We start from the raw sequence: 23,040 nt of genomic DNA on the forward strand, positions 1-23,040 counted from the left end.
CCATGTGATAGGCGCGTACCTTGTATAGAATTGGGTAGGCGCCTATCGTCCAATTACATTTTCTTTACAATTATGAACTTGTTTTGGCTTGTTTAGGAGCCTAGCGGTGCTTAACATAGGCGTCTTATATAGAATCTGGGCCTTAGTAGGCTGAAAACTAGCAGCTCTCCGACTAAGTTGGAATCTAAGGATAGTGCTGGGTGGACTTCTACGGTCTGTGTCCCAGAAATGCCAAAGAAATACTATTTAATCATGAATGAGCATGACTGTTGGGCAGACTGGATGGACTGTTCAGGTCTTTTATCAGTTCGTAGACGAAAGCGCACAGGATAATCGCGTGAAGACAAAGCCGCTAAGACAAATGCATGCAGGACATCAGTGCGCCGGATTAAAAGGTAACTTTATAGCGCTCCAAGGGGTGGGGGGAACCCCCCGATTTTAATTAGAAGTGTTGGCGCTGCCTTTGGGGAGTAGAGAGGAAAGTATAATTTTTCCCCAGTGTTTTAGTGAAAAATTAGTTTCCTCTGTAAGTGGGGGGTTCCCCCCCACTCCCCCCCAACTGCAGTAGCAACACTTCTAAGTAAAGTGTGTGTGGGGGTTCCCCCCACCCTCAGAGCGTTTTAAAGTTACCTTTTAATCCGGCGTGCTGTCATCCTGCGTGCATTTGTCTTAGCGTCTTTTTCTGTGCGCGATTGTCCGGTGCGCGGTTCATAGACAACCCCGCGAAAGACAAAGGCGCGCGCCGACAACTGAGCGCAAGACGGAGGTGCGCACCGAAGAAAATTACAGTTTTTAGGGGATCCGACGGGGGGTTTTGGGGAGCCCCCCCCAGTTTACTTAATAGAGATTGCGCCGGCGTTATGTGGGGTTTGGGGGGTTATAACCGTCCACATTTTACAGTAAACTTAACTTTTTCCCTAAAAACAGGGAAAAAGTGAAGTTTTCAGTAAAATGTGGGGGGTTACAACCCCCCACACCCCCACAACGCTCCCACAACGTGGCGCGATCTCTATTAAGTAAAGTGGGGGGTTCCCCCCACGCCCCCCCCGTCGGAGCCCTAAAAACAGTAATTTTCTGCGGCGCACACCCCCGCGCTGCGCTCAATTGTCTGGGCGCGCCTTTATCCCGGCGCGCTTTTGACCTGACACCCCGGTGCGCTGTGGTCTCGTCACCCTTTTATCTGCCGTCATTTACTACATTACTATATTGGTACTCCGCCCATGGCCCGCTCCTAACCTAGCTGGTTAAGGAATGGCCAGTTAGCAGGGACCAATTAACTGCCTCTACTTTGGCTGCAAACTTACTAAATCGTTCTCTTTGCACTCTTCTTTCTATCCTCCTTCTTTGCAAGTACAGTGTCAGTGCTGGCCGTGCCGCAGGACGAAACATCTTGCCTCTGTGTGATTAGAAAATTGTCTTGTCTTTTTTGATTTTTTTTTAAATTCTTTATTCATTTTCAAAATTACAATAAGTGTTATATATGTTCAATCACATTAACAATACATACATCACTTACAAGCTATCATTGGTACATTACATAAACTCTTATCCCTCCCCCCTTTCCACCCCTCCCTCCCATATATTCCAATATCTTATAGAATATGTAATAATAAAATATCCCCCCCATCACTCTTAAACTAATAAATTTAAGGGAAATAATGTCAACAAATCCGTACAATATTTTGTTAATGGTTTCCACACATCCTGAAATTTCCTAAAATATCCCCGCTGTATTGCAATAAATCTTTCCATTTTATAGATATGGCATAAAGAGTTCCACCCAAAATTATAACTTAATCTTCTCCAATCCTTCTTTGATTTTCATTGTGACTGATGCATCACTGGTAGCAACATCAGAAAGGTGGACGAGACGCTCATTGAAGGCTTCTTGATTCACCAGATCATATTCGTTGCATTTGTGCTGGTTCGTTTTTTTTTTTAGCTTCTCATATTCATCATAAAGCTTCATTAATACGCAAATCTCTGAGTCTATTCACCGATGTATTCTTTCACACTGCCAAATTTCCAAGACCTTGAACCTGGCCAGAAGAGCTTCCTCTTTCAAAAAGCAGCCTTTTTGTCAGTGTGTAAGTACGCCATCAATCGAAGAACATCCCCATTGGTTGGAAAACGTGACCTGGACAGTTCATCGGTGCCCCTCCCTAGCAGCCATACGTCAGCACTGCTCCTGCGTAGTTTTTATCCTAAAACGTGACATCAACTCGGTTTTCAACTGCCTATTTATCACTAAACTAAAACTTTCTGTTTTGCAGCAGCGCTAGTCCTAAGTTGTTATTATTCAAATGACAATAAGGGCTAGATTCACGAACCTGCCCGATCTGGACCGATCCGTGTCCGATCCGGGCAGGTCCGATGGATTCTTCAAACTCCAATATGCAGATGGGGGCGATCGGAGGAACGCCCCCATCTGCCGGCATGGATCGCTGGTGTGCGATCCTGACGCATGTGCAGACCATCTGCAGATGGTCTGCACATGCCCATCTGAGCCACGGCTTTTTTACTTTTTTGCCCAGCGAGTTTGTGGTTTTAACCTGCTTTAAACCTGTGGGTTAAAACCATGGGCTTGCAGTGCGGGGAAGGGCAGGAGAGATTTGGGGCGGCAGGCAGGAGAGATCTGGGGACGAGCAGGCCAGGGCAGCGATTTGGGAGAGAGCAGGGCGGTGATTCTGAGCAGAGCAGGCAGGAGAGATCAGGGGAAGAGCATCGGGGGCGGCTTGCAGGAGAGATTCGGGGCAGCAGAGAGCAAGGCATGCAGAGAGCAGGGCTTCAACGGAGCTGGAGAGTCGGAAGGATGTTTGCGACTGGTCCCCAGCAGTCGCTTCTTGGGTTGATCGGCCAGCCCAGTCGGTTTAAAAAATGTCGTTGGCGAATCGCGTCCCTGTCTACTTTGCATGCGTTTCCTCTCATTTGCATGCACGGATTGGAAGCAGATCGCAGGAGAGGTTAGTGAATCGGGCCGGAATAATGTGTCCAGTACTGGTCGCCGTACCTCAAGAAGGACATGGCTGGAGGGAGTCCAGAGAAGAGCAACAAAGCTAATAAAGGGTATGGAAAACCTCTCATCTCCTGACAGGCTGAAAGAGCTGGGACTGTTCTCCCTGGAGAAGCGGAGACTTAGCGGAGACATGATAGAAACCTTCAAGATCATGAAGGGCATAGAAAAAGTAGACAGGGACAGATTTTTCAAATTATGGGGGACCACAAGTACAAGGGGGCACTCGGAGAAGTTGAAAGGGGACAGGTTTAGAACAAACGCTGGGAAGTTCTTTTTCACCCAGAAAGTGGTGGATACATGGAACGCGCTTCCGGAGGCTGTGATAGGCCGAAGCACGTTGTAGGGCTTCAAAGAAGGTTTGGATAGGTTCCTAGAGGACAAAGGGATTGAGGGGTACAGATAGGAGTAGAGGTAAGGTTATAGGGATAGGAGTGAGAGGCAATTTATAGGAATAGTTGGGACCACTGATCAGGCGAATGGGCCTGATGGGCTGCCGCGGGAGCAGTCCGCTGGGCGAGATGGACCTCTGGTCTGCCTCAGCGGAGGCAACTTCTTATGTTCTTATGTGTCCATTTGATATAGAGGATGCCAACCACAGACATAAGTTTATTCTTTCAGTTTTCTGTACTATTTTCCCAAGGGAGCTCAGAATGGTTTGCATGAATTTATTCAGGTACTCAAGCATTTTTCCCTGTCTGTCCTGATGGGCTTACAATTTATCTAATGTACCTGAGGCAATGGGGGGATTAAGTGATTTGCCCAGGGTCGCAAGGAGCAGCGTGGATTTGAACCTACAATTTCAGGGTGCCGAGGCTGTAGCTTTAACCACTGCGCCAGTCTAGAAATCAAAATCTAGTAAAACTGATCCAAGGGTAGGACAATCAAGCCGTTGTGACATCACTGATGAGGTTGGCTCTTAGGCATTGGTGGAATGAGGCATTATGACGTCACAATACCAGCTCTGGTTATCAGAGGCTGAAGCTTTTCACACTATTTACTCGTATTTATTCATTCATTTAACTTTCCCAGGGGAGCTCAGGATAGTTTACATGAATTTATTCAGGTACTCAAGCATTTTTCCCTGTGTCTAATGTACCTGAGGCAATGGGGGGAATTAAGTGACTTGCCCAGGATTACAAGGAGCAGTGTGGATTGAACCCACAACCTCAGGGTGCTGAGGCTGTAGTTTTAACCACACTTTTCCCCCCAGACTATTGAAACTGGCTATTCTATGTGATGGCATGTAGTTTGAAGGTGGACATACACATGGGCAAAATCTGGGTGAAATGTGGGCCTTGTATACAGTTATGTGCATAAATTATGCAGTGCTATAATTTGCACACGGGCATTTTCACCAGCTTTGTAGCTGGTGCCCCTAAATTATGTGCATATATGTCCTGCCACACTCGCATTCTACAAAGGATGCATTTATTGTTTTTTATAGAATGGTCTCCAAATAGGTGCTTTTTTTTAGCACCTGAAAATGTGTCCCTTTTTAAAATTGCCTTCCAGTGGCATCATTGCTTGGCTACCACTCCCTCCTTCTGCGTCCTGTGAATATTGACCCTGCTGCAACCTTAGCCCCCATGGACATCCCATATAGAAAACCTAAGCCACCGTGTACCGTTATTATCAAGTGGAATCATTCATTTCTCAAGTATTTCCTACAGCTGGCTCCGGTGAGGGAGAACGGTATAATTAATGCATCTTCATCTTAATTCAGTACTTGCCTTTGGCAAACAGAAAGCTTTAGAGGTTATCTTACTCTTGCAACAAGTAGCTCTAATAAGCTCTTGACACGTCATCGCCCTAGGAAGAGCAGCCCAATTGATTTTCCATCTTACAATTGGTCTCTGCATCATCGCTGTCTACGCAGATTCTGGTCCGATTTTACTTGACAATCCTCAACAGTCTTACTAATATCTTTTGATCAGCGGAGGGTGTCGGCGCAACTGTGCAAAGCTACTTGAGCGAGTAGGTGCTTTGCAGGTGCAGGGAGGGGAATAGGAAAAAGAAGATGAAAGGCTGGTGAAGCCAAGATTTTATAATTGCTTAAAGATGATCTTTGGAATCTCTGTTAGAAGCTGTCACAGGGCCATCTGAAAACACATCATAATTCTTCCTGTCCTCCTTCTCTTGAGCCTCACTCTCCTCTGTGGAAAGTATGAGCGTTGGAAGCTCAAAATATGATTCTGATTCATTCTCTCACCAACTACGCCAGTGGTCTGAAACTCGTGGCCCGGGGGCCACATGCAGCCCGCCAAGTACTATTTTGAGGCCCTCGGTATGTTTATCATAATCACAGAAGTAAAATAAAACAGTTTCTTGATCATATGTCTCTTTAGCTATAAATGACAATATTATTATTAAGACTTAGCCAAAAGGAAAGATTTATAAACTATAGAGTTTTACTTCATGCAAAATTGTCATTTCTTTAATAAGACATTAACTATTTTTTTCTGAGGCCCTCCAAGTACCTACAAGTCCAAACTGTGGCCCTGAAAAGGGTTTGAGTTTGAAACCGCTGAACTACGCCGTCTGCGCCTGATCCATTGTCTGGGATATACAGTCATGTGAAAAAATGAGGACATCCCATGAAATATTCAGTTCTTTCTTAAGAAATGTTCACATGTCGATGTCAAATCCTGGCACTGGAAAACCACATGGTCAGCCTTCGGGTCTTCTGCACACCTTTTTTGCCTCTGGGTTTACTATGATATTTAAGTGAGGGATGCCAACAAGTTTGCAAACAGTTTGCTCACGCACAAAACTTCTTCAAGCTATAGAAGATATAGAAATTTGTGCCCTGCAGTCAGGCTAAGCAGTAGACAAGCCTCCGTGCTATATTGCATCAGCTCTGGAGTGTTTGATCTCGTTGACTTTCTATTGGTAATTCATTCTTGCAGAAGGCTAGCTATTTTGTGCCTTGTACAGATAATCTAAACAACTACCGTGTTTCCCTGAAAATAAGACCGGGTCTTATATTAATTTGTGCTCCAAAATACGCATTAAGGCTTATTTTTTGGGGGATGTCTTTTTTTTTTTTTCACTTACAACAATCATCTCTCCCTTCCTCTCCTCTACCCCAATTCTTCCCCTTTCCTTTCTCCCCCTATGCTGCATCTTTCCTCCCCTCTCACCCATCCCCTTGTACAGCATCTTTTTATCCCTCCCTCCCATCCCCTTGTGCATCAGAACCTCACCGACCCTCCCACTCTGAGACTGACTTGCCGAACCTCCGAGGCCTCTAAAAGCAGCAGCAGCGGCAGCGCTCTGAATGGGCTGCTTTGCGGCCTTCCCCGCCGGGGCCTTCCCTCTGCCGCATCACAGACGTCGGTGATGTGACAGAGGGAAGGACCCGGCGGGGAAGGACATGAAGCAGCCCGTTCAGAGCGCTGCTGCCAATGCTGCTTTAGGAGGTCTCGGAGTAGAAGTACGGCAGGTCTCACCGGGGTGGGGTGTCCGATTTTTTTCAGCGAATCAGGCAGCACTAGTGTCAGAGATGGAGTCGAGAGAGTGTCGGGGACATTCAGGAGGGGGGAGCCTTCGGGAGTCGATCTTATTTTGGGGGTAGGGCTTATATTAGAAGCATCTTTTTTTTTTTTTTTGTAATTCTTTATTCATTTTTATAACTTACATCAAGAGCATCAAAAGGTATCAACCATTTTAACGTAAATATATCACTTGAAATTCTACAATTCTTCATATTAAATAGAATTATCCCTTTCCCTCCCATCCTTTCAACATCTCATAACGCTTATACCATATAATAAAATCCCCCCTCCCCCCCACCCCATTCTTACATTTGTACAAATCAGGGAAAATAATACTTATTCATTGCAATAATTTGCTAATGGCCCCCACACATCTTGAAAGTTATTTGAATTTCCTTTCTGAATAACTAATGTTCTTTCCATTTTATAAATATGACACACTGAATTCCACCAAAAACTGTAGTTTAATCTATTCCAATTTTTCCAATTGCATGTTATTTGTTGTATGGCAACTCCTGTTAAAAGAAGTAAGAGTTTATTATTTTTGGAAGATAGGAGCATCTTTAAAAATCATGCTAGGTCTTATTTTCGGGATAGGTCTTATTATCGGGAAAACATGGTATGATCCTTTCATAGAAAGAAATGATCAATTTCTGTGTTAACTTGCAAGGCTCTTGCATCTGTTATGATTACCTTATAAAACTTAGCAATGGACATTGTTTTTGACATTCTAATCCCTCCCTAGACTTACTTTATTTTACTTAATACCCCTCTGCTTGCCATTTCCTTATTTTGGCCAGGAAATTATTTTCTTGCTGTTTTATTATTTCAGTGACCTGAGCAACTCCACTTTTATGGAGCGTTGCCAGCCAGCTTCCCTTCTGAGCCGTCTCTCTGACTCCAGCCTTCACCCTTGGATAGGAGCGAAAGCCACACGTCATGAAAATAATGAGCTTTAGCAAATATGCAGGTCCTGCCGTTGATAACAATGTGAGAATGTTACTTCAGTGTTAAAAATGCTACATAGGCTGCTGGTCAGATATTGTGCTCAGTTTGTACTCATTACGCACGTGTGATTTTTAAGTTAGGTTGTATCTATTATAATGTCTCTGTAGGTCTAGCCCCATCTTATCTAATTGATTTATTCTCGATCTCCACTAAAAAGTACTCTCGAAAATCTCATGCTTTTTTTGTTTTTCCTTCAGCGAGGGGTTATAAATTTAAAAGGTACCATGAACGAACACTCTCTTATCGGGCAGCAGCTTGGGACAAAGATTTTAAGCAGCTCTTACTTGCTTCAATTTCCTACTTACATTTCAGGAGACAACTGAAAACTCATTTGTTCTCAAAATTCCTTGGTAATTACCGTATTTTCACGCATATAACGCGCATATGTGTATAACACGCAAACGCGTATAGCGCGCGGGTCCAAAGCATGTCTGTAAAAAAAATTTTTTATATAGCACGCACACGCATATACTGCGCATGCTGCTATAACCTCCTCCCACTCCCGCTTACTCTTCTGGCCTGCGAATCGGCATCCTCCCCCCCCGCTCGTGTCACCCCCCCCTCCCCCGTGATCCTACAACCCCCCCAGCACCGCAAAACATCTCTTACCCGATTGGGCACCAGCACCAATGCACAGGACGGGCCAGTGCCACTGCCCGAAGATCCTCCCTCGTTGGGCTGGGCTGGGCTGGGCTGCGCAAATGCTCAAAGCCCAGTCCAGCCCGGCACAGGGAAGAAAGAGGATCTCCCTCGCACCGCACAGCCCAGCCCAGCCCAGCCCAACGAGGGAGGATCTTCTGGCACTGGCACGTCCTGTGCATTGGTGCTGGTGCCGGTGCCCAATCGGGTAAGAGATGTTTTGCGGTGCTGGGGGGGTTGTAGGTTCACGGGGGATGGGGGTGACGCGAACGGGGGGGAGGATGCCAGTTCGCAGGGGGGATGCCGGATCAGAATGAAAAAAAAAAGTTGTAAAACGCGCTCACACTTATAACATGCACGGTTTGTAAAATCGTGTATAACGCGCGCGTTATATGCGTGAAAATACGGTAAGCCTTTTCCCTGAGTCCTTCTTTCTTGGTGTAGGCTTTACTTTAATCTTTTGTAAATTGCATAGAACTTCCCGGTTATGCGGTCTAGAAATCAATTTTTTGATAACATAAACATAACATAAAATTGATTTCTAGACCGCATAACCGGCAACCTATCATTAAAGCATTACGTGATTATGGTACCAAAATGTCTTCATATGTGTCTACAAGTGTACTAACCTATCTTGCATTTGGCATTGGTGTAGGTAATTCTAGGGATATGTGAGGGCAAGATATGATTGAAGTCTACAAAATCCTGAGTGGAATAGAACGGGTACAAGTGGATCGATTTTTCACTCTGTCAAAAATTACAAAGACTCGGGGACACTCGATAAAGTTACAGGGAATTACTCTTAAAACCAATAGGAGGAAATATTTTTTCACTCAGAGAATAATTAAGCTCTGGAACACATTGCCAGAGCAGGGCTGTGGAGTCGGAGTCGAGGAGTTGGAGTTGGAGGAAATTTCGGGTACCTGGAGTCGGAGTCGGAGTCAGAAGTACAAAAAACTGAGGAGTCGGAGTCGGAACATTTATCTACCGACTCCATTTTTGAACTTGGCATACCAATCACGAGCGATTCTTTCAGCTATAGCACCCACTATATACACAGCACAAATGTTGCGAGCAGCTTCTGCGGCCTTAGAACCTTGATTAAAAGCAAAAAGAAGGTGGTGTCGAAAATGCTCATTTCTCTCAACTTAACATTCCATTTTAACGATCTGAAAATTAACCAGTGCTGTGGAGTCGGAGTCGGAGGAAATTTCGGGTACCTGGAGTCGGAGTCGGAGTCTGAAGTACAAAAAACTGAGGAGTCGGAGTCGGAACATTTATCTACCGACTCCACAGCCCTGGCCAGAGGTTGTGGTAAGAGCAGATAGCGTAGCTTGTTTTAAGAAAGCTTTGGACAAGTTCCTGGAGGAAAAGTCCATAGTCTGTTATTGAGAAAGACATGGGGGAAACCACTGCTTGCCCTGGATCGGTAGCACAGAATGTTGCTACTCTTTGGGTTTTGACCAGGTACTAGTGACCTAGATTGGCCACCGTGAGGACGGGTTACTAGGCTAGATGGACCATTGATCTGACCCATTAAGGCTATTCTTATGTTCTTAAGATCGGAGCAGATTAGGGAAGTGTGTTCTCTGTGATTGTCCCTGTTGTCCCTTTTTATCAGATGACATAAGATGTACTGGTTCATAGACAAGTCGGCAAAAGACAAAGGCGTGCGCCCACAACTGAGCGCAAGACAGAGGCGCGTGCAGAAGAAAATTACAGTTTTTAGGGTTCCGACGGGGGGTTTTGTTGGGGAGCCCCCCCCAGTTTACTTAATAGAGATTGCGGCGGCGTTGTGGGAGGTTTGGGGGGTTGTAACCCTCCACATTTTACTGTAAACTTAACTTTTTCCCTAAAAACAGGGAAAAAGTGAAGTTTTCAGTAAAATGTGGGGGGTTAAAACCCCCCACAACGCGGCGCGATCTCTATTAAGTAAAGTGGGGGGGATTCCCCCCACGCTCCCCCCCCCGTCGGAGCCGTAAAAACAGTAATTTTGTGCGGCGCGCGCCTCCCACTGCGCTCAATTGTCTGCGCGCGCCTTTGTCCCGGCGCGCTTTTGACCTGACACCGATGTACTGGTTATTTGCACTTCTGGAAACTAGTTAAGGCTTACTTTTTTGCGTGAGCATTCGTAGGCAGAAGAGTTTGTGTATTGAGTAAGTTATACGAGATGGTCTAAAGCAGTGATTCCCAACCCTGTCCTGGAGGAACACCAGGCCAATCGGGTTTTCAGGCTAGCCCTAATGAATATGCATGAGAAAGATTTGCATATGATGGAAGTGATAGGCATGCAAATTTGCTTCATGCATATTCATTAGGGCTAGCCTGAAAACCCAATTGGCCTGGTGTTCCTCCAGGACAGGGTTGGGAACCACTGGTCTAAAGAAGGGTGGAGGAGTTGGAATTTTGGAAGGGGACATGTTGCTGGCTTTTTGTATATGTTGGGATTGTAGGTATTGGAACTTGCATATGGGATGTACGAAATATTGGATTGGGTGCTAGGTTGAAATTGCTTAAGAGAGGCTAGGTCAGGGGTCTCAAAGTTCCTCCTTGAGGGCCGCAATCCAGTCGGGTTTTCAGGATTTCCCCAATGAATATGCATCGAAAGCAGTGCATGCACATAGATCTCATGCAGATTCATTGGGGAAATCCTGAAAACCCAACTGGATTGCGGCCCTCAAGGAGGGACTTTGAGATCCCTGGGCTAGGTATAAACTGGAATAAATAAATTCCAGTGGACAAGGACTTTCAAGATCACACATGTCTCTTTCTCTTACAATAACATTTGAAGAAGAGACCTATGTGGTCCCCAGAGCTCAAGATGAGTGACTTCTCCAGACAGTTCTTCAAAATTATGGCAGCCTGCAATGGAGCCAGTAAAATGATGGTTCACTCAAGCATGTAAGAATTTCGTGATTCTAGTCCAGGGGGTGGGCAACTCTGGTCCTCGAGGGCCGAAATCCAGTCGGGTGTTCAGGATTTCCCCAATGAATATGCATTGAAAGCAGTGCATGCAAATAGATCTCATGCATATTCATTGGGGGAAATCCTGAAAATCCGACTGGATTCCGGTCCTCGAGGACCGGAGTTGCCCACCCCTGTTCTGGTACAAGAAAATCAAACTGTTGCATATAATAAGACAACAATGTAAATGTGGTCTTTTTGTTATGATTCTTTAGAAACTAAAGATGTGTACTGTATATACATACATTCTAGAGAAGCAAAGAAAGATGGGGGGAGAGAGAGAGAATGATAGAAATATTCAAATAACTCAAGGTATAATGCATAATAATACAACATTTTCTTGATTTGCCTTTGCATGTATTCAAGGGGACTAACAGGGCAGCTACATGACTTTGTGCCTATACAGGAAATGTTCACCTGTTTTGATTTTTGAATTAATTAATTAAAAATTATTTATAACCCGCTTATCCAGAAATCTAAGCGAGGAACAAAATCACGTACAAAATCGCATTAAATAATACAGACAAATTCAAAGCAGCAAAACAAAACAAGATAAAAAAAGAACAGCCCCAACTCACATTGTGGAATAATGTGGAATTTAATGGGAATTTGTGTTAAAAAAGGAAGTTTTGGCTTTTGTATCACTTTTTCTCTTCCCCACCCTTCTTATATAACTATTTTTTTGGTTGTTGTTTTTTTAATTAACAAAATGTTGCAGGCAATCTAATACTTTCCACATTTTTTTCATGGCAAGTCTTTTCTGAAAACCCAAGGTGTGCTTTTGTTTTGGTATAACACTAGCCAAGTTAAAATGTTAGACATTTGTTCATCTCTTGCCCATCTTGGCATGGTTTCCTTTATGATTTTTAGACCAGTTGACCATCTTTAGTCATCCTGCATATCTATCAGTGGGGTGTGAATTGAAACAAGGAAAAAAAAAATATGCTAGGAGCACAGTAAATACTAGGAAACTTTGTAGACTGCCCCAGAATGTCTTACAAAATATATTTCCAGAGCAGAAAAGCAAGGACATCAGCGGAGCTGAGAGATGCAGGTTTGCTTTGATTGGCTGGTGGCCTCCCTCAGAAATTGTGCAATAAATCCTACTTCACTTTGCCAGTGGTAAATAGAACTGAATCCTAATGATTTGTTTGTGAATACTCTTGAGATCCAACTAGTGCAACTTTGCCAATTCCTGGTCAGTTCTAATGGAGTTGAGCTCGAAGTTTAAAGTGTGTGAGATTTGGAAATGGGATTAAACAGCAGAAGGGTTCATAGACAACCCCGCGAAAGACAAAGGCGCGCGCCGACAACTGAGCGCAAGATGGAGGTGCGCGCCGAAGAAAATTACAGTTTTTAGGGGCTCCGCCCGGGGGTTTTGTTGGGGAGCCCCCCCAGTTTACTTAATAGAGATCGCGCCGGCGTTGTGGGGGGGTTGGGGGGTTGTAATCCTCCACATTTTACTATAAACTTAACTTTTTCCCTAAAAACAGGGAAAAAGTGAAGTTTTCAGTAAAATTGTGGGGGGTTACAATCCCCCCCCCCCACAACGCGGCACAATCTCTATTAAGTAAAGTGGGGGGTTCCCCCCCACACCCCCCCCGTCGGAGCCCTAAAAACTGTAATTTTCTGCGGTGCGCGCCTCCACGCTGCGCTCAATTGTCTGTGCGTGCCTTTGTCCTGGCGCGCTTTTGACCTGACACCAACAGAAGAGCAGGCTGTGGTTGACCAAAAAACTTACATTCACCCTAACAACGGCAACTTATTATTTCCATGGTGCTACCAGGCGCACACAGCGCTCTACGTTGTATATGCAAGAAACGGCCCCTGCTCAGAGGAGCTTACAGTCTAATTGTGACAAACACACAGGACAAAAGGGAGTCAGAGCAGTGCTCACGTAGGGAATTAGAGGGGGGACTGATGAGGTGGAATCACATAGGGCAAATGGAAGTCTGAACTTAGCGCTCATGAAGGGAATTAGAGGGGGCTGAAAAGGTGGTAGGGGACTATTGAGGGTTTTATAGACAAAAATGTTGGTAGGGATAGGATTTAAATGCAGCTTCAGTGGGTTTCAGCCTGGATTTGAATACCGCCAGGGACGGAGCCTGACGTAATGTGCCAGGCAGGTTGTTCCAGGCATGTGGTACAGCAAGATAGAAGGAGACAAGAGTTGGCAGTAGAGGAGAATGATACCAACAGGAGGTCCCGGAGGGGAGTATAGAGAGTACTGAGGAGCTGTAGAGCGAGTACACTTTGAACAGTAAGAGGAGACGGACAGGGAGCCAGTGAAGTGACCTGAGGACAGGAGTAATGTGCGTATAACGACCCTGGCAGAATACAAGGTACGCAGCAGCGTTTTGAACAGATTGAAGGGGAGAGAGATGGCTTAGCAGAAGACCCGCAAGAAGCACATTACACTTCTCCCTCGTTATTCGCGGGGGATAGGGGCAGAGCTGGACCGCGAATGGCGAAAAACTGCGAATATCCGGCTCTGACTTACCCCCACCTCCCTTCCGCCTTCCCTGGCATCCCGGCCTTACCTGGTGGTCTAGCTGGTTTTTGGGGCAGGAGCGATCTTCCTACGCTCCTGCCCCATGCAGATAGCCATTAGGAATTGCTGTGGGGAGTTCCTGTAGTCTTTCGAGAGACTACGGAAACTCCCCACAGCCATTTCTTAATGGCTATCTGCATGGGGCAGGAGCGTAGGAAGATCGCTCCTGCCCCAAAAACCAGCTAGACCACCAGGTAAGGCCGGGATGCTGGGGGGAAGACAAAAATATGGTTTTTTTCCCTCCTCCCCCCCCCCAAAAAAAAATCGTGATTATGTGAAATCACGAGTAGGGAAACCGCGAATGGGGAGGGGGAAGTGTACAGTAATCCAGAATAGAGGTGAGGAGAGTGTGGACGACGGTCTTGTTGGCAGTGTGCTCAGAAAGGAAAGGACAGATTTTAGCAATATTTTAGAGCAGTGGTACCCAACCCTGTCCTGGAGGACCACTAGGCCAATTGGGTTTTCAGGATAGCCCTAATGAATATGCATGAGAGAGATTTGCATATAATGGAAGTGATAGGCATGCAAATCTGCTCCATGCATATTCATTAGGGCTAGCCTAAAAACCTGATTGGCCTGGTGGTCCTCTAGTTCAGTGTCTTTCAACCTTTTTACATCTATGGACCGGCAGAAATAAAAGAATTATTCTGTGGCATGCGCGGTATATGGGTGTGCGCGGTATATAAAAATTTCTTTACATAAATTACAGTTTCCCGCGCGCTATACCCGTGTGCGCGTTTTACACGGGTGCACGGTATATGAGTGAAAATACGGTACTACTGGCACACTGATGGCGTTTTTATGATTTGGACTGAGGGAGAAGAGACTCTCATTACGGTTTTACAATTCTTTACACCATCCTACAGTCAAATTCAAAATTGACTATACTCAGAAAAAGTCTTGCCACCACAGTTTCTATCAACAATGGCTATGTACGAACATCTGTATGCAGGAAACCTAAAGACAGATGCAGCTCTCTCCATAACTCCAGCTTCCACCCCTCACATACAAAAAATATCCATTATACCACAGCCAAGCCGCACGATATCATCGTATCTGCTCTGACCCAAGAGAGAAATAAACACCTCAAAACCCTGACTGAATCATTAAACAAAAAGAATACAGCTCTAAAATCATCTCTAAGAATATTGTCTCCTTCCTTGAAATACCCAGAGGAAATATATTGCAGTACAATGACAAAAAAAACCCCTCACCAAAACCCCAAAACCACCCCACAGAAAGAATCTTCCCGGTGATGACATACAACCCAGAGCTGCAAAAACTGAGACAGATGATAAAAGACCTACATACCGCCTAAAAATGTCATCAACTTTTAAGTTCCAAACATTCGTATTGCATGTGTATTAAGCAGCGGTTTTAGACATTTTTAGACGGTTTGGGACCGTGGGTGCTATGAAGGTCCCTTTAGCGGCCCTTGCTGTGTTGATTAACTCCTTTGCACTGGGTTTGGGTCTGAGCACGTCACATACAATATTATAATAAACGTTATTTGAAGAGTTAAAAACCTGCGATTGTTTTGAGTACTGCTGTAGAATATTGCAGAATTGAAAACTGTGTTCGCCGATATATTTAGTGTATGACAATAGTAAAAGGCCATTTTAGAACAATCTAGGAATGTAAGACCCTTGAAATCAAAATGATAAAATATTTTGACACCCACCAAACAGGACTCGGCTTCCCATCACATTACATGTCATGAATTTTTCAGGGCTTTATCTGCTTGTCACCTGCTCATACCTCTCTGTTTCTCACCCACCAGCCCCTTTTGTCTTTCACCTTACCCACCCCTCCCTCCTCTTGTGAGACTATCACTGACCCAGCAGCAGCAATTCTTATGTCCTTATGTACGTTTTTGAAGCTGTTCTTAAGTCGGATTTGTATGTAACTCAGAACTTGTAGATTTTAAGATTCTCGCTGCTTCCCTCTGCTCCCAGCTGACAAAAGGGCCAACTGTCCCTACCAGTGATCCTTCTAAGGTACAGCAAGCACAACCACACACTGTTCTTAATGTGGCCACGCATCATTTCTGAATCTGCTGCAGGAGAAGTGTAGGAGTCTATGTCACTGGAAACACTGCTCAGTGAGATCAAATGAGGCCACAACTGCGTTCTTAAGTAGCAACATTCCAGAGCTCATATTGTGATGTCATAATGGCTCTTTCCACCAATGCCTAAGAGCCAATCTCAGCAGTGATGTCACAATGGGCTGATTATTCCTATACAGGCAGTTCCTGGGTTAAGAACAAGTTAAGTTTTTAAAGCTGTTAAGTCGGATTTGTAGATTTGAAGATTCTTGCCGCTTATCTCTGCTCCCAGCTGACAAAAGGGCCAACTGTCCCTCTAAGGTACATCATAAACAACCTCGCACTGTTCTTAATGTGGCCACGCATCATTCCTGAATCTGCTGCAGAAGAAGTGTACAAGTCTAAGCCCCGCTGGAAATACTGCTCAGTGAAATCAAACAAAGCCGCAACCCTGTTCTTAAGTCGTAACTCAGGGTCTGCCTGTACTATTAATTCAACAATTTCATTACTTTGTGCAAGAAAGTTCTTTTTATAAATTCATTCTGCTTTTTTCCCCTTAAGACTTCACAATGGAGTCAAAAGCATTCTTTGAGGAAATTAAAATTTTAAAAGGGTTAAAACACCTCTGTGGATTGTCTATACAAGAGCTGCTGTCTGATTTAAACAGTACCAGCGTATTCATGTCAGACCTACAGACTTGGGACCCTGAGAGATTTTTGGCTTTCTTTGTGTGGGAGAGGCAGAGTTTCTCAGCCCCGCCTCGCTGTCAGGGCCAGAGCAAGGAAGGAAGCTGAAAATCCCACAGGGCCTGGGACTGTCCAGATTTAGGACTACAGCTTTTGTTCACACAGGCTTCCCCTAGGCTGCCAAAAGTCCTCCACCCAAAAGTCATTACATCCTGTGCAATGTTTCAAAACACAGCACAGCCCAGGCTCCCTGCTAACTGATAAAGGCATGATTAGACGTCTCTGGCATCCAGGGCCAGCCGGAAATAAAAGGCCCTGCTCTTCCTCAGCAATTCACTCCTTAAATAAAAGGTGTTTGATGACAATTAAATTACCCTTGGGGAACTAATTCCCAGTTGCTTTTGTTTTCCTCTGGTTTTCACAGTCAACAAATACAGTAATATAATCAAGTCAATGCATTTTATTAGGTTGGACAGAGGTTTCTGTTCTAAAGTTTTCAATGGCATAAACAGAAAGTGGAGGAAAAGTTTTCTTTCTTTTTTAAACCTGGCCTTGAATCTTGTCTGCTCCTGGGACCAACCATATACAAACATACTCATATAACTGAAAAATCCATCTACACAGCTGGGATTACAGACATAGGGAGAAGTGCTTCTAAGCATTTCATTGAAAACATAAGAATTGCTCTACTGGACCAGACCTAAGGTCCATCTAGATCTGTATACTGCTTCCTACAGTGGTCAATCTGGCAGAGACCCAAGAAGTATCTGGAGGAAAAGTCCATAGTCTGTTATTGAGAAAGCCACTGCTTGCCCTAGATCGGTAGCATGGAATGTTGCTACTCGTTGGAGTTCTAGAATCTTGTTACTCTCTGGGATTCCGGAATCTTGCTATTCTTTGAGATTCTGTATGGAATGTTGCTACTCTTTGGAGTTCTAGAATCTTCCTTTGATAACAGTTTATGGAGGACAATTTTCCTCCAACGCAGCTATGCTACTTTTTTGCCAGGTATTGGTGGCCTGGATTGGCCACCATGAGGATGGGCCATTGGGCTGGAGGGACCATTGCTCTGACCCAGTAAGGCTATTCTTACATTCTTATATACTTTTATCGTATGCTCCAGCAGCGCTACACTCTCCTCCCGATATAGATTAGGCATCTAATGTAAGCCAGGGTTTCTGTGGCCTTCAATAGAGGTAAAACTAAAATCTGTGGATACAGATGTTCTGGAGATATTATACACTGACATATAAAAACATGAAAATTCAATGAAAAAAGTACAATGATAAAAAAATGCAGTGGTAAAAATCCAACCGAACCCTACATGGTCCTTGTTTCGGCGAACACGCCTTCCTCAGGGGTCCAATGGTTTGCAAACTCACTTATTGGACTGAAAACAGTCTGTTGTCTTTAAACTTGTGAGCAAAGAACACCACAGAGAAGCTGAAGTAGCAAAAAAACGCTATGTGAGTTTGCAAACCATTGGACCCCTGAGGAAGGCGTGTTCGCCGAAACACAGAATAGAATTGCTAATCAAAGCGATGGATGTGCTTGCTTTTGAGTGCAAATTAACTCAAAATATGGCTCGATAATCGACAAGCAAACACGCATGTCATCATCTACCATCTGTAGTCGTTCTCTTATTTTTATTTTTTTTTCGATTTAATTCATAGTTCTTTTCAATTTGATAGCTCAGCTCCTTTGCACTTTTAAATCATCGCCCATTAGTGACTATCACAGATTGCATATGTTTTCATTTTATACACATGTATAATCATTTGTTATCACTTTTAATATATATGTACAATTTTATATACTGTACATGCATGTTTTGTAACTTTGGGCTCCTTTTACGAAGCCAAGGTAGGTGCGCGCCAAACTGCCGGCCGTGCTAGCCGCTACCGCCTCCTCTTGAGCAGGCGGTAGTTTTTCGGCTGGTGCGGGATTAAAAGTCATGCACGTTAAAGCCGCTACAGCGGCTTCGTAAAAGGAGCCCTTTATGTATATGTATATTTTGCAAAAAGTGCTGAAACATAGACCGTGTTGGGTCTCCTTTTGCTAATACCACACTCCATTTCGGATTGTATATATTAGCTGCTGAATAAACCTATGGTCATCCAGATCCATTGTTCCACTTTGGTTTTCTGTTAACTTTTACCTGTGCCAGAAAGGTACAAGGGGCCGAGGAGATGGTAGGCAACATATGAGGGCATCATGAGCAACATATTAATCTTAGAAATATAGGTTTTCTTTAGCACCTCAGATCAGTGGTGTAACGAGGATGAATGGCACCCGGGGCGGTGGCGTCCTCCTTGTTCCTTCATGACCCCCCCCCCCCCCGGCCACACGCTCATACCCCTTCCCCATAACTTTTTAATTCTTCTGGCACGAGAAGCATCACGAACTTGCTTCCCAGGTCAGTGTTGGCTCTCCCTCTGACATCACTTCTTAGGGGTGGGACCCGGAAGTGACATCAGAGAGAGAGCTGACACCAACGTGGGCAACATGTCTCTCCCTCTGACATCACTTCCTAGGGGCAGAACCCGGAAGTGACATCAGAGAGAGAGAGCTGACACCAACGTGGGCAGCATGTCTCTCCCTCTGACATCACTTCCTAGGGGCGGGACCCGAAAGTGACATTAGAGAGAGAGAGCTGACACCAACGTGGGCAGCATGTCTCTCCCTCTGACATCACTTCCTAGGGGCGGGACCCGGAAGTGACATCAGAGAGAGCTGACACCAACATGGGCAGCATGTCTCTCCCTCTGACATTACTTCCTAGGGGCGGGACCCGGAAGTGACATCAGAGAGAGAGAGCTGACACCAACGTGGGCAGCGTGCTTGTGATGCTTTTGCACCAGGAAAATTGAGGTAAAGGGAAGGGGCACATGATCGCAGCAAGGGAGCTCGGGAAGGAGCAGAGAGGCGGCGAGGAGGATGAGTGCCGGTGCCCCCACCGACATGGCACCCGGGGTGGACCTACCCCCCTTTTACTGTGCCACTGCCTCAGATCATTAGTGTGGAAAAGCGATGACCTGTCAAATGTGCGCAGGACATTGGCGTGCTGACAATCCCGCCCCGATATTTGCGCACAGGAGAAATGCGCGCCACCATTTTAATTCCTGTTTCCACTCTGAGGGAGGGTGGGGAGTTCACTGGGGTTCTTGTTCGGGGGTGGGTGCGAGGGGAACTCCCCACTACACTTACAACTCCCTCTGCCACCCTATGCTTTCCCGTTTGCGCTCTGAGGGGTGTGTGTGGGGGTAACCCCCTCTCCCACTACACCTGCGCTCTCGTTCAGGGTGTGTGTCTGTGCAATGCTTTGCCGATGTGCTCTTTAGAAGATTGCCGCAAACCCCTCCAATAATTGCACCTCGACAATTCCGCTCCCTTCATGCACGCACTTGTCCATGCACGCATTTAACGAAGTGGAACTGTCGGGGTGCCATTGTCCAGCGCGCTACTGTCAGTGTACTGGAAAAGCTTAAGCAAAATTTGGGGTCCTTTAACTATGTTATGGTAAGCGCTAACGTGCTCAGGCCTACCATGGTAATTTTGTGCTCGGTGCACACTTCCCACACGCTAAACAACAGATTTAATTTTTTTAGCACTGAGGGCAGAGAGTAGGTTGTCTACTGTTTGTGGGGTCATGCAGCTACATTGCTGTGCATTAACTGATTAGCTTGTGATTACCACATAAACCCTTAGGCCCTGATTCTATGAATGGTGCCTTAGGTTAGGTAATGGTAGGCACCCTACCATCACTTAACTTAAATTGATAAAAAGTGGTTTAAAAAAATGTAGGCGTCTACCAGTGCCTAAAAAACAGCTCTGACATCGCATCTACAGTGGCATTTTACAATGCCTAATGCCACTGTAGATGTGGCTAATGCCAGAAGTGGCGTTTGGCATCATAAAGTGCCTCCATAGATGCGATTACGGCGCCATTTTTTAAAATGATTCCAGTCAAAGGTAGGTGCCAGAAATGTAGGCCTTGAAAACCCTGGCCTATATTTCCAGCGCCTACCTTTCCTGAAGGTGCAGTTCTATAAATAGTACCATCACATGATTGACACTTAATCAACGGCTGTTTTTAAGGTGGCTGCTGATGACGGCACCGGATCTAGAATCTGGGCCTTACCAGCTACGAAATAGTTGATGTTAGGGGCTCACACACAAATGGCCATGTGCTAATAGGAAAATTAGTGAGTGACCATTTAAAAAAAATAGAAATAGCGGCCTTTTTACCCATGCGGGAGAAATGGCCTGAGCACACGGGAATGACCCGTGTAAGCATGTGCAAAGGCATTTTTTATCGCAGTTTGGTAAAAGGGCCCCTTTGTATTTATAGGAGGGCTACAGCACATACCTTGTTTAAATTTTCAACAGAAGTACCTTGCCACCTGATTTTACCTATTCAGAGAAAATATTACTGAAAGAAAGTTCATTTGCTTTATTTCCTACAGTAATTTACATGTTCCTTTTTTTAAAATCTTGTTTCAGCTACTGGAAATAGCCATCAGCTGGTCAATAGAAGAGATACAGAAAAAAGATCTCCTTACCACAATGACAGTATGTATATATCAACTACTTTTACAAGAGGTGGAGACAGGACATTGCTATCCGTAACAAACACCAGCACCCTGGAAAGTGTCACATCTAATATTTCCAGCTTCCCCATTTCAACGGAGTCGTTTGCACAGACTGGAGGACAGAATGTCTCAAAAAGCAAAGTTGATATTGCTATGTCTTCAGGAAACCCTTTGAGTACAGGTTCATCAAGAGATTTGACGTACTCTTCTTCAAAAAACAACTCTTTGGGCGATTTATTTGAATCAACTGGCTCATTATTTCATAAAACAGCAGGCCCTGCGGCCAATACAACAGCTTCCTTCACAGACATAGAGTCTACAAGCAACTCCAGATCCGGTTCACTTGATGCATTACAGTCATCGTCTTCACTGTCCTCTTCACTTTCAACTTCATCATTGGATTCATCAGTCCCATCCAGTTCTTCTATAATAGACTCAGATTCATTCTCTTTTTTATCTTCATCATTGTTACCTGATATATTTTCATCAATTCCAACTGAGTCTTCCTCTCTACTTCCCTTGTTAACATCATCTCTGGACTCATCTTCTTCTTCCTCCTGGCTGCTATCATCGCACAGATCGTTTTCCTCATTACCAGCCTCCTCAACATCAGAATTACTTGTATCGTCATCTTCACCTATGTTGCCACTACCTTCATCACGGGTGCCTTCCTCTTTCTCAGAGTTACTATTCTCTTCATCAACACCTTCTTTATTAACATCTGTTCTATCAACATCTTCATCTCCTTCACCATTACTGCCTTCATTTTCATCATCCACATCATTGTTACCATCTTCTACCTCAGAGCCAGTGGATAGTTTTCATACCAATGGCTCTTTGGTGGCATCTGAACATTCAGAGAAAACTGTTACACTACAGTCGTCTACAACTCTGTTTTATAGTGGACCAAAAACTGGAAATATGACTCAGAGAGATCCTTATCAAACTAGAGAGAATACCAGCGTGGAATCCACAGTTCCGTCTTTCTTTCTGCCAGATCCCACACAACTACTTGATATTTCTTCTTCAGATTCAACTCCGTCAAACATAACAGAGGGTTTTGTGAAGGGAGATGCAACACCAAAGGACGTCAATTTTGTCGGAACTACTCCTTTTTCTTCAACAGTTGAAACTCGTTTTTCACAAACAACACAAGAGCCTAAGACCATAAAAAAATTTACTAGTACTGTACCTCATACAACAACACTGATAGATTTAATTTCAACTGATAAACATACAGCTAAAGGAACCACACACAGGACTTCTAGGCCTGAAAGTTTAGGAACAACGACAGACTATTCTACCATATTTAAAACATATAGTGGTCAAATTGACAACACTTCACAAATGAATTATAGCACTATACTCTATACTCCAGAGGTGGAAATCAGCACTGTAGTGAGCCCTGAAGTCACAGAAGAACACGTACCAAATAAAGCTACTGAAAAGTTTTCTACTATGTCAACAGTATCTACAAAAGCAACTGCCATAACTCAGTCTAGCAACACGAGCACCACAATGGCATCAACATCACAGACAACAGGTAAACATTATAGTAGACTGGGCTTGAGTGACATTCTTAAGACTGTGTTGGCGTCGCAGTTCTGCTGTTATTGGTGTATTGGTGTGTAGGAATTAGTGGCACAAAATCAGATGAGGCTGAGGCCTTTTTTGCGATGTGGTGTAACTCGGGATTTTCATATAATGTATGAAGCAGTGTGCAGAGTGCGAGATAGCTAAAGGTTCTTTCAGACACTCCTTTGAAATATGTGGAGCCATCTCAGATTCCTGCGATTTTCTTAGCAATTTACTGATCTACACTCTAGCACACTGGAGCAGGAGCATGTGGTGCAGTGGATGGAGCTACAGTCTAGGCACTAGAGGTCTGCACGGGAACGGGGATTGCGGGAATCCCGAGGGTCCCGTGGGAATCTCCCCCTAACCCATGGGACTCCCACGGGGACCCCCCTCTGGCCCACGGGACTCCCACGGGGACCCCCTTCTAGCCAACGGGACTCCCACGGGGATGGAAGGCTTTGGAAGCAG

At 44.8% G+C, this 23,040-nt stretch overlaps 1 protein-coding gene across 2 annotated transcripts in view; it reads left to right on the forward strand.

Annotated features, from left to right (window-relative positions):
* HEG1 (heart development protein with EGF like domains 1) overlaps positions 1-23,040 on the forward strand; it is an 80,446-nt gene that overhangs the window by 20,347 nt on the left and 37,059 nt on the right. For both annotated transcript variants that reach the window (XM_033944686.1, XM_033944685.1), the window contains exon 2: positions 20,906-22,537. In XM_033944686.1, coding sequence (XP_033800577.1) covers positions 20,906-22,537 — 1,632 coding nt within the window. The remainder of the gene's footprint in view (positions 1-20,905; positions 22,538-23,040) is intronic.

This window comes from Geotrypetes seraphini, chromosome 5, assembly GCF_902459505.1.
Source record: "Geotrypetes seraphini chromosome 5, aGeoSer1.1, whole genome shotgun sequence".
In the NCBI taxonomy this organism is placed as follows: Eukaryota; Metazoa; Chordata; class Amphibia; order Gymnophiona; family Dermophiidae; genus Geotrypetes; species Geotrypetes seraphini.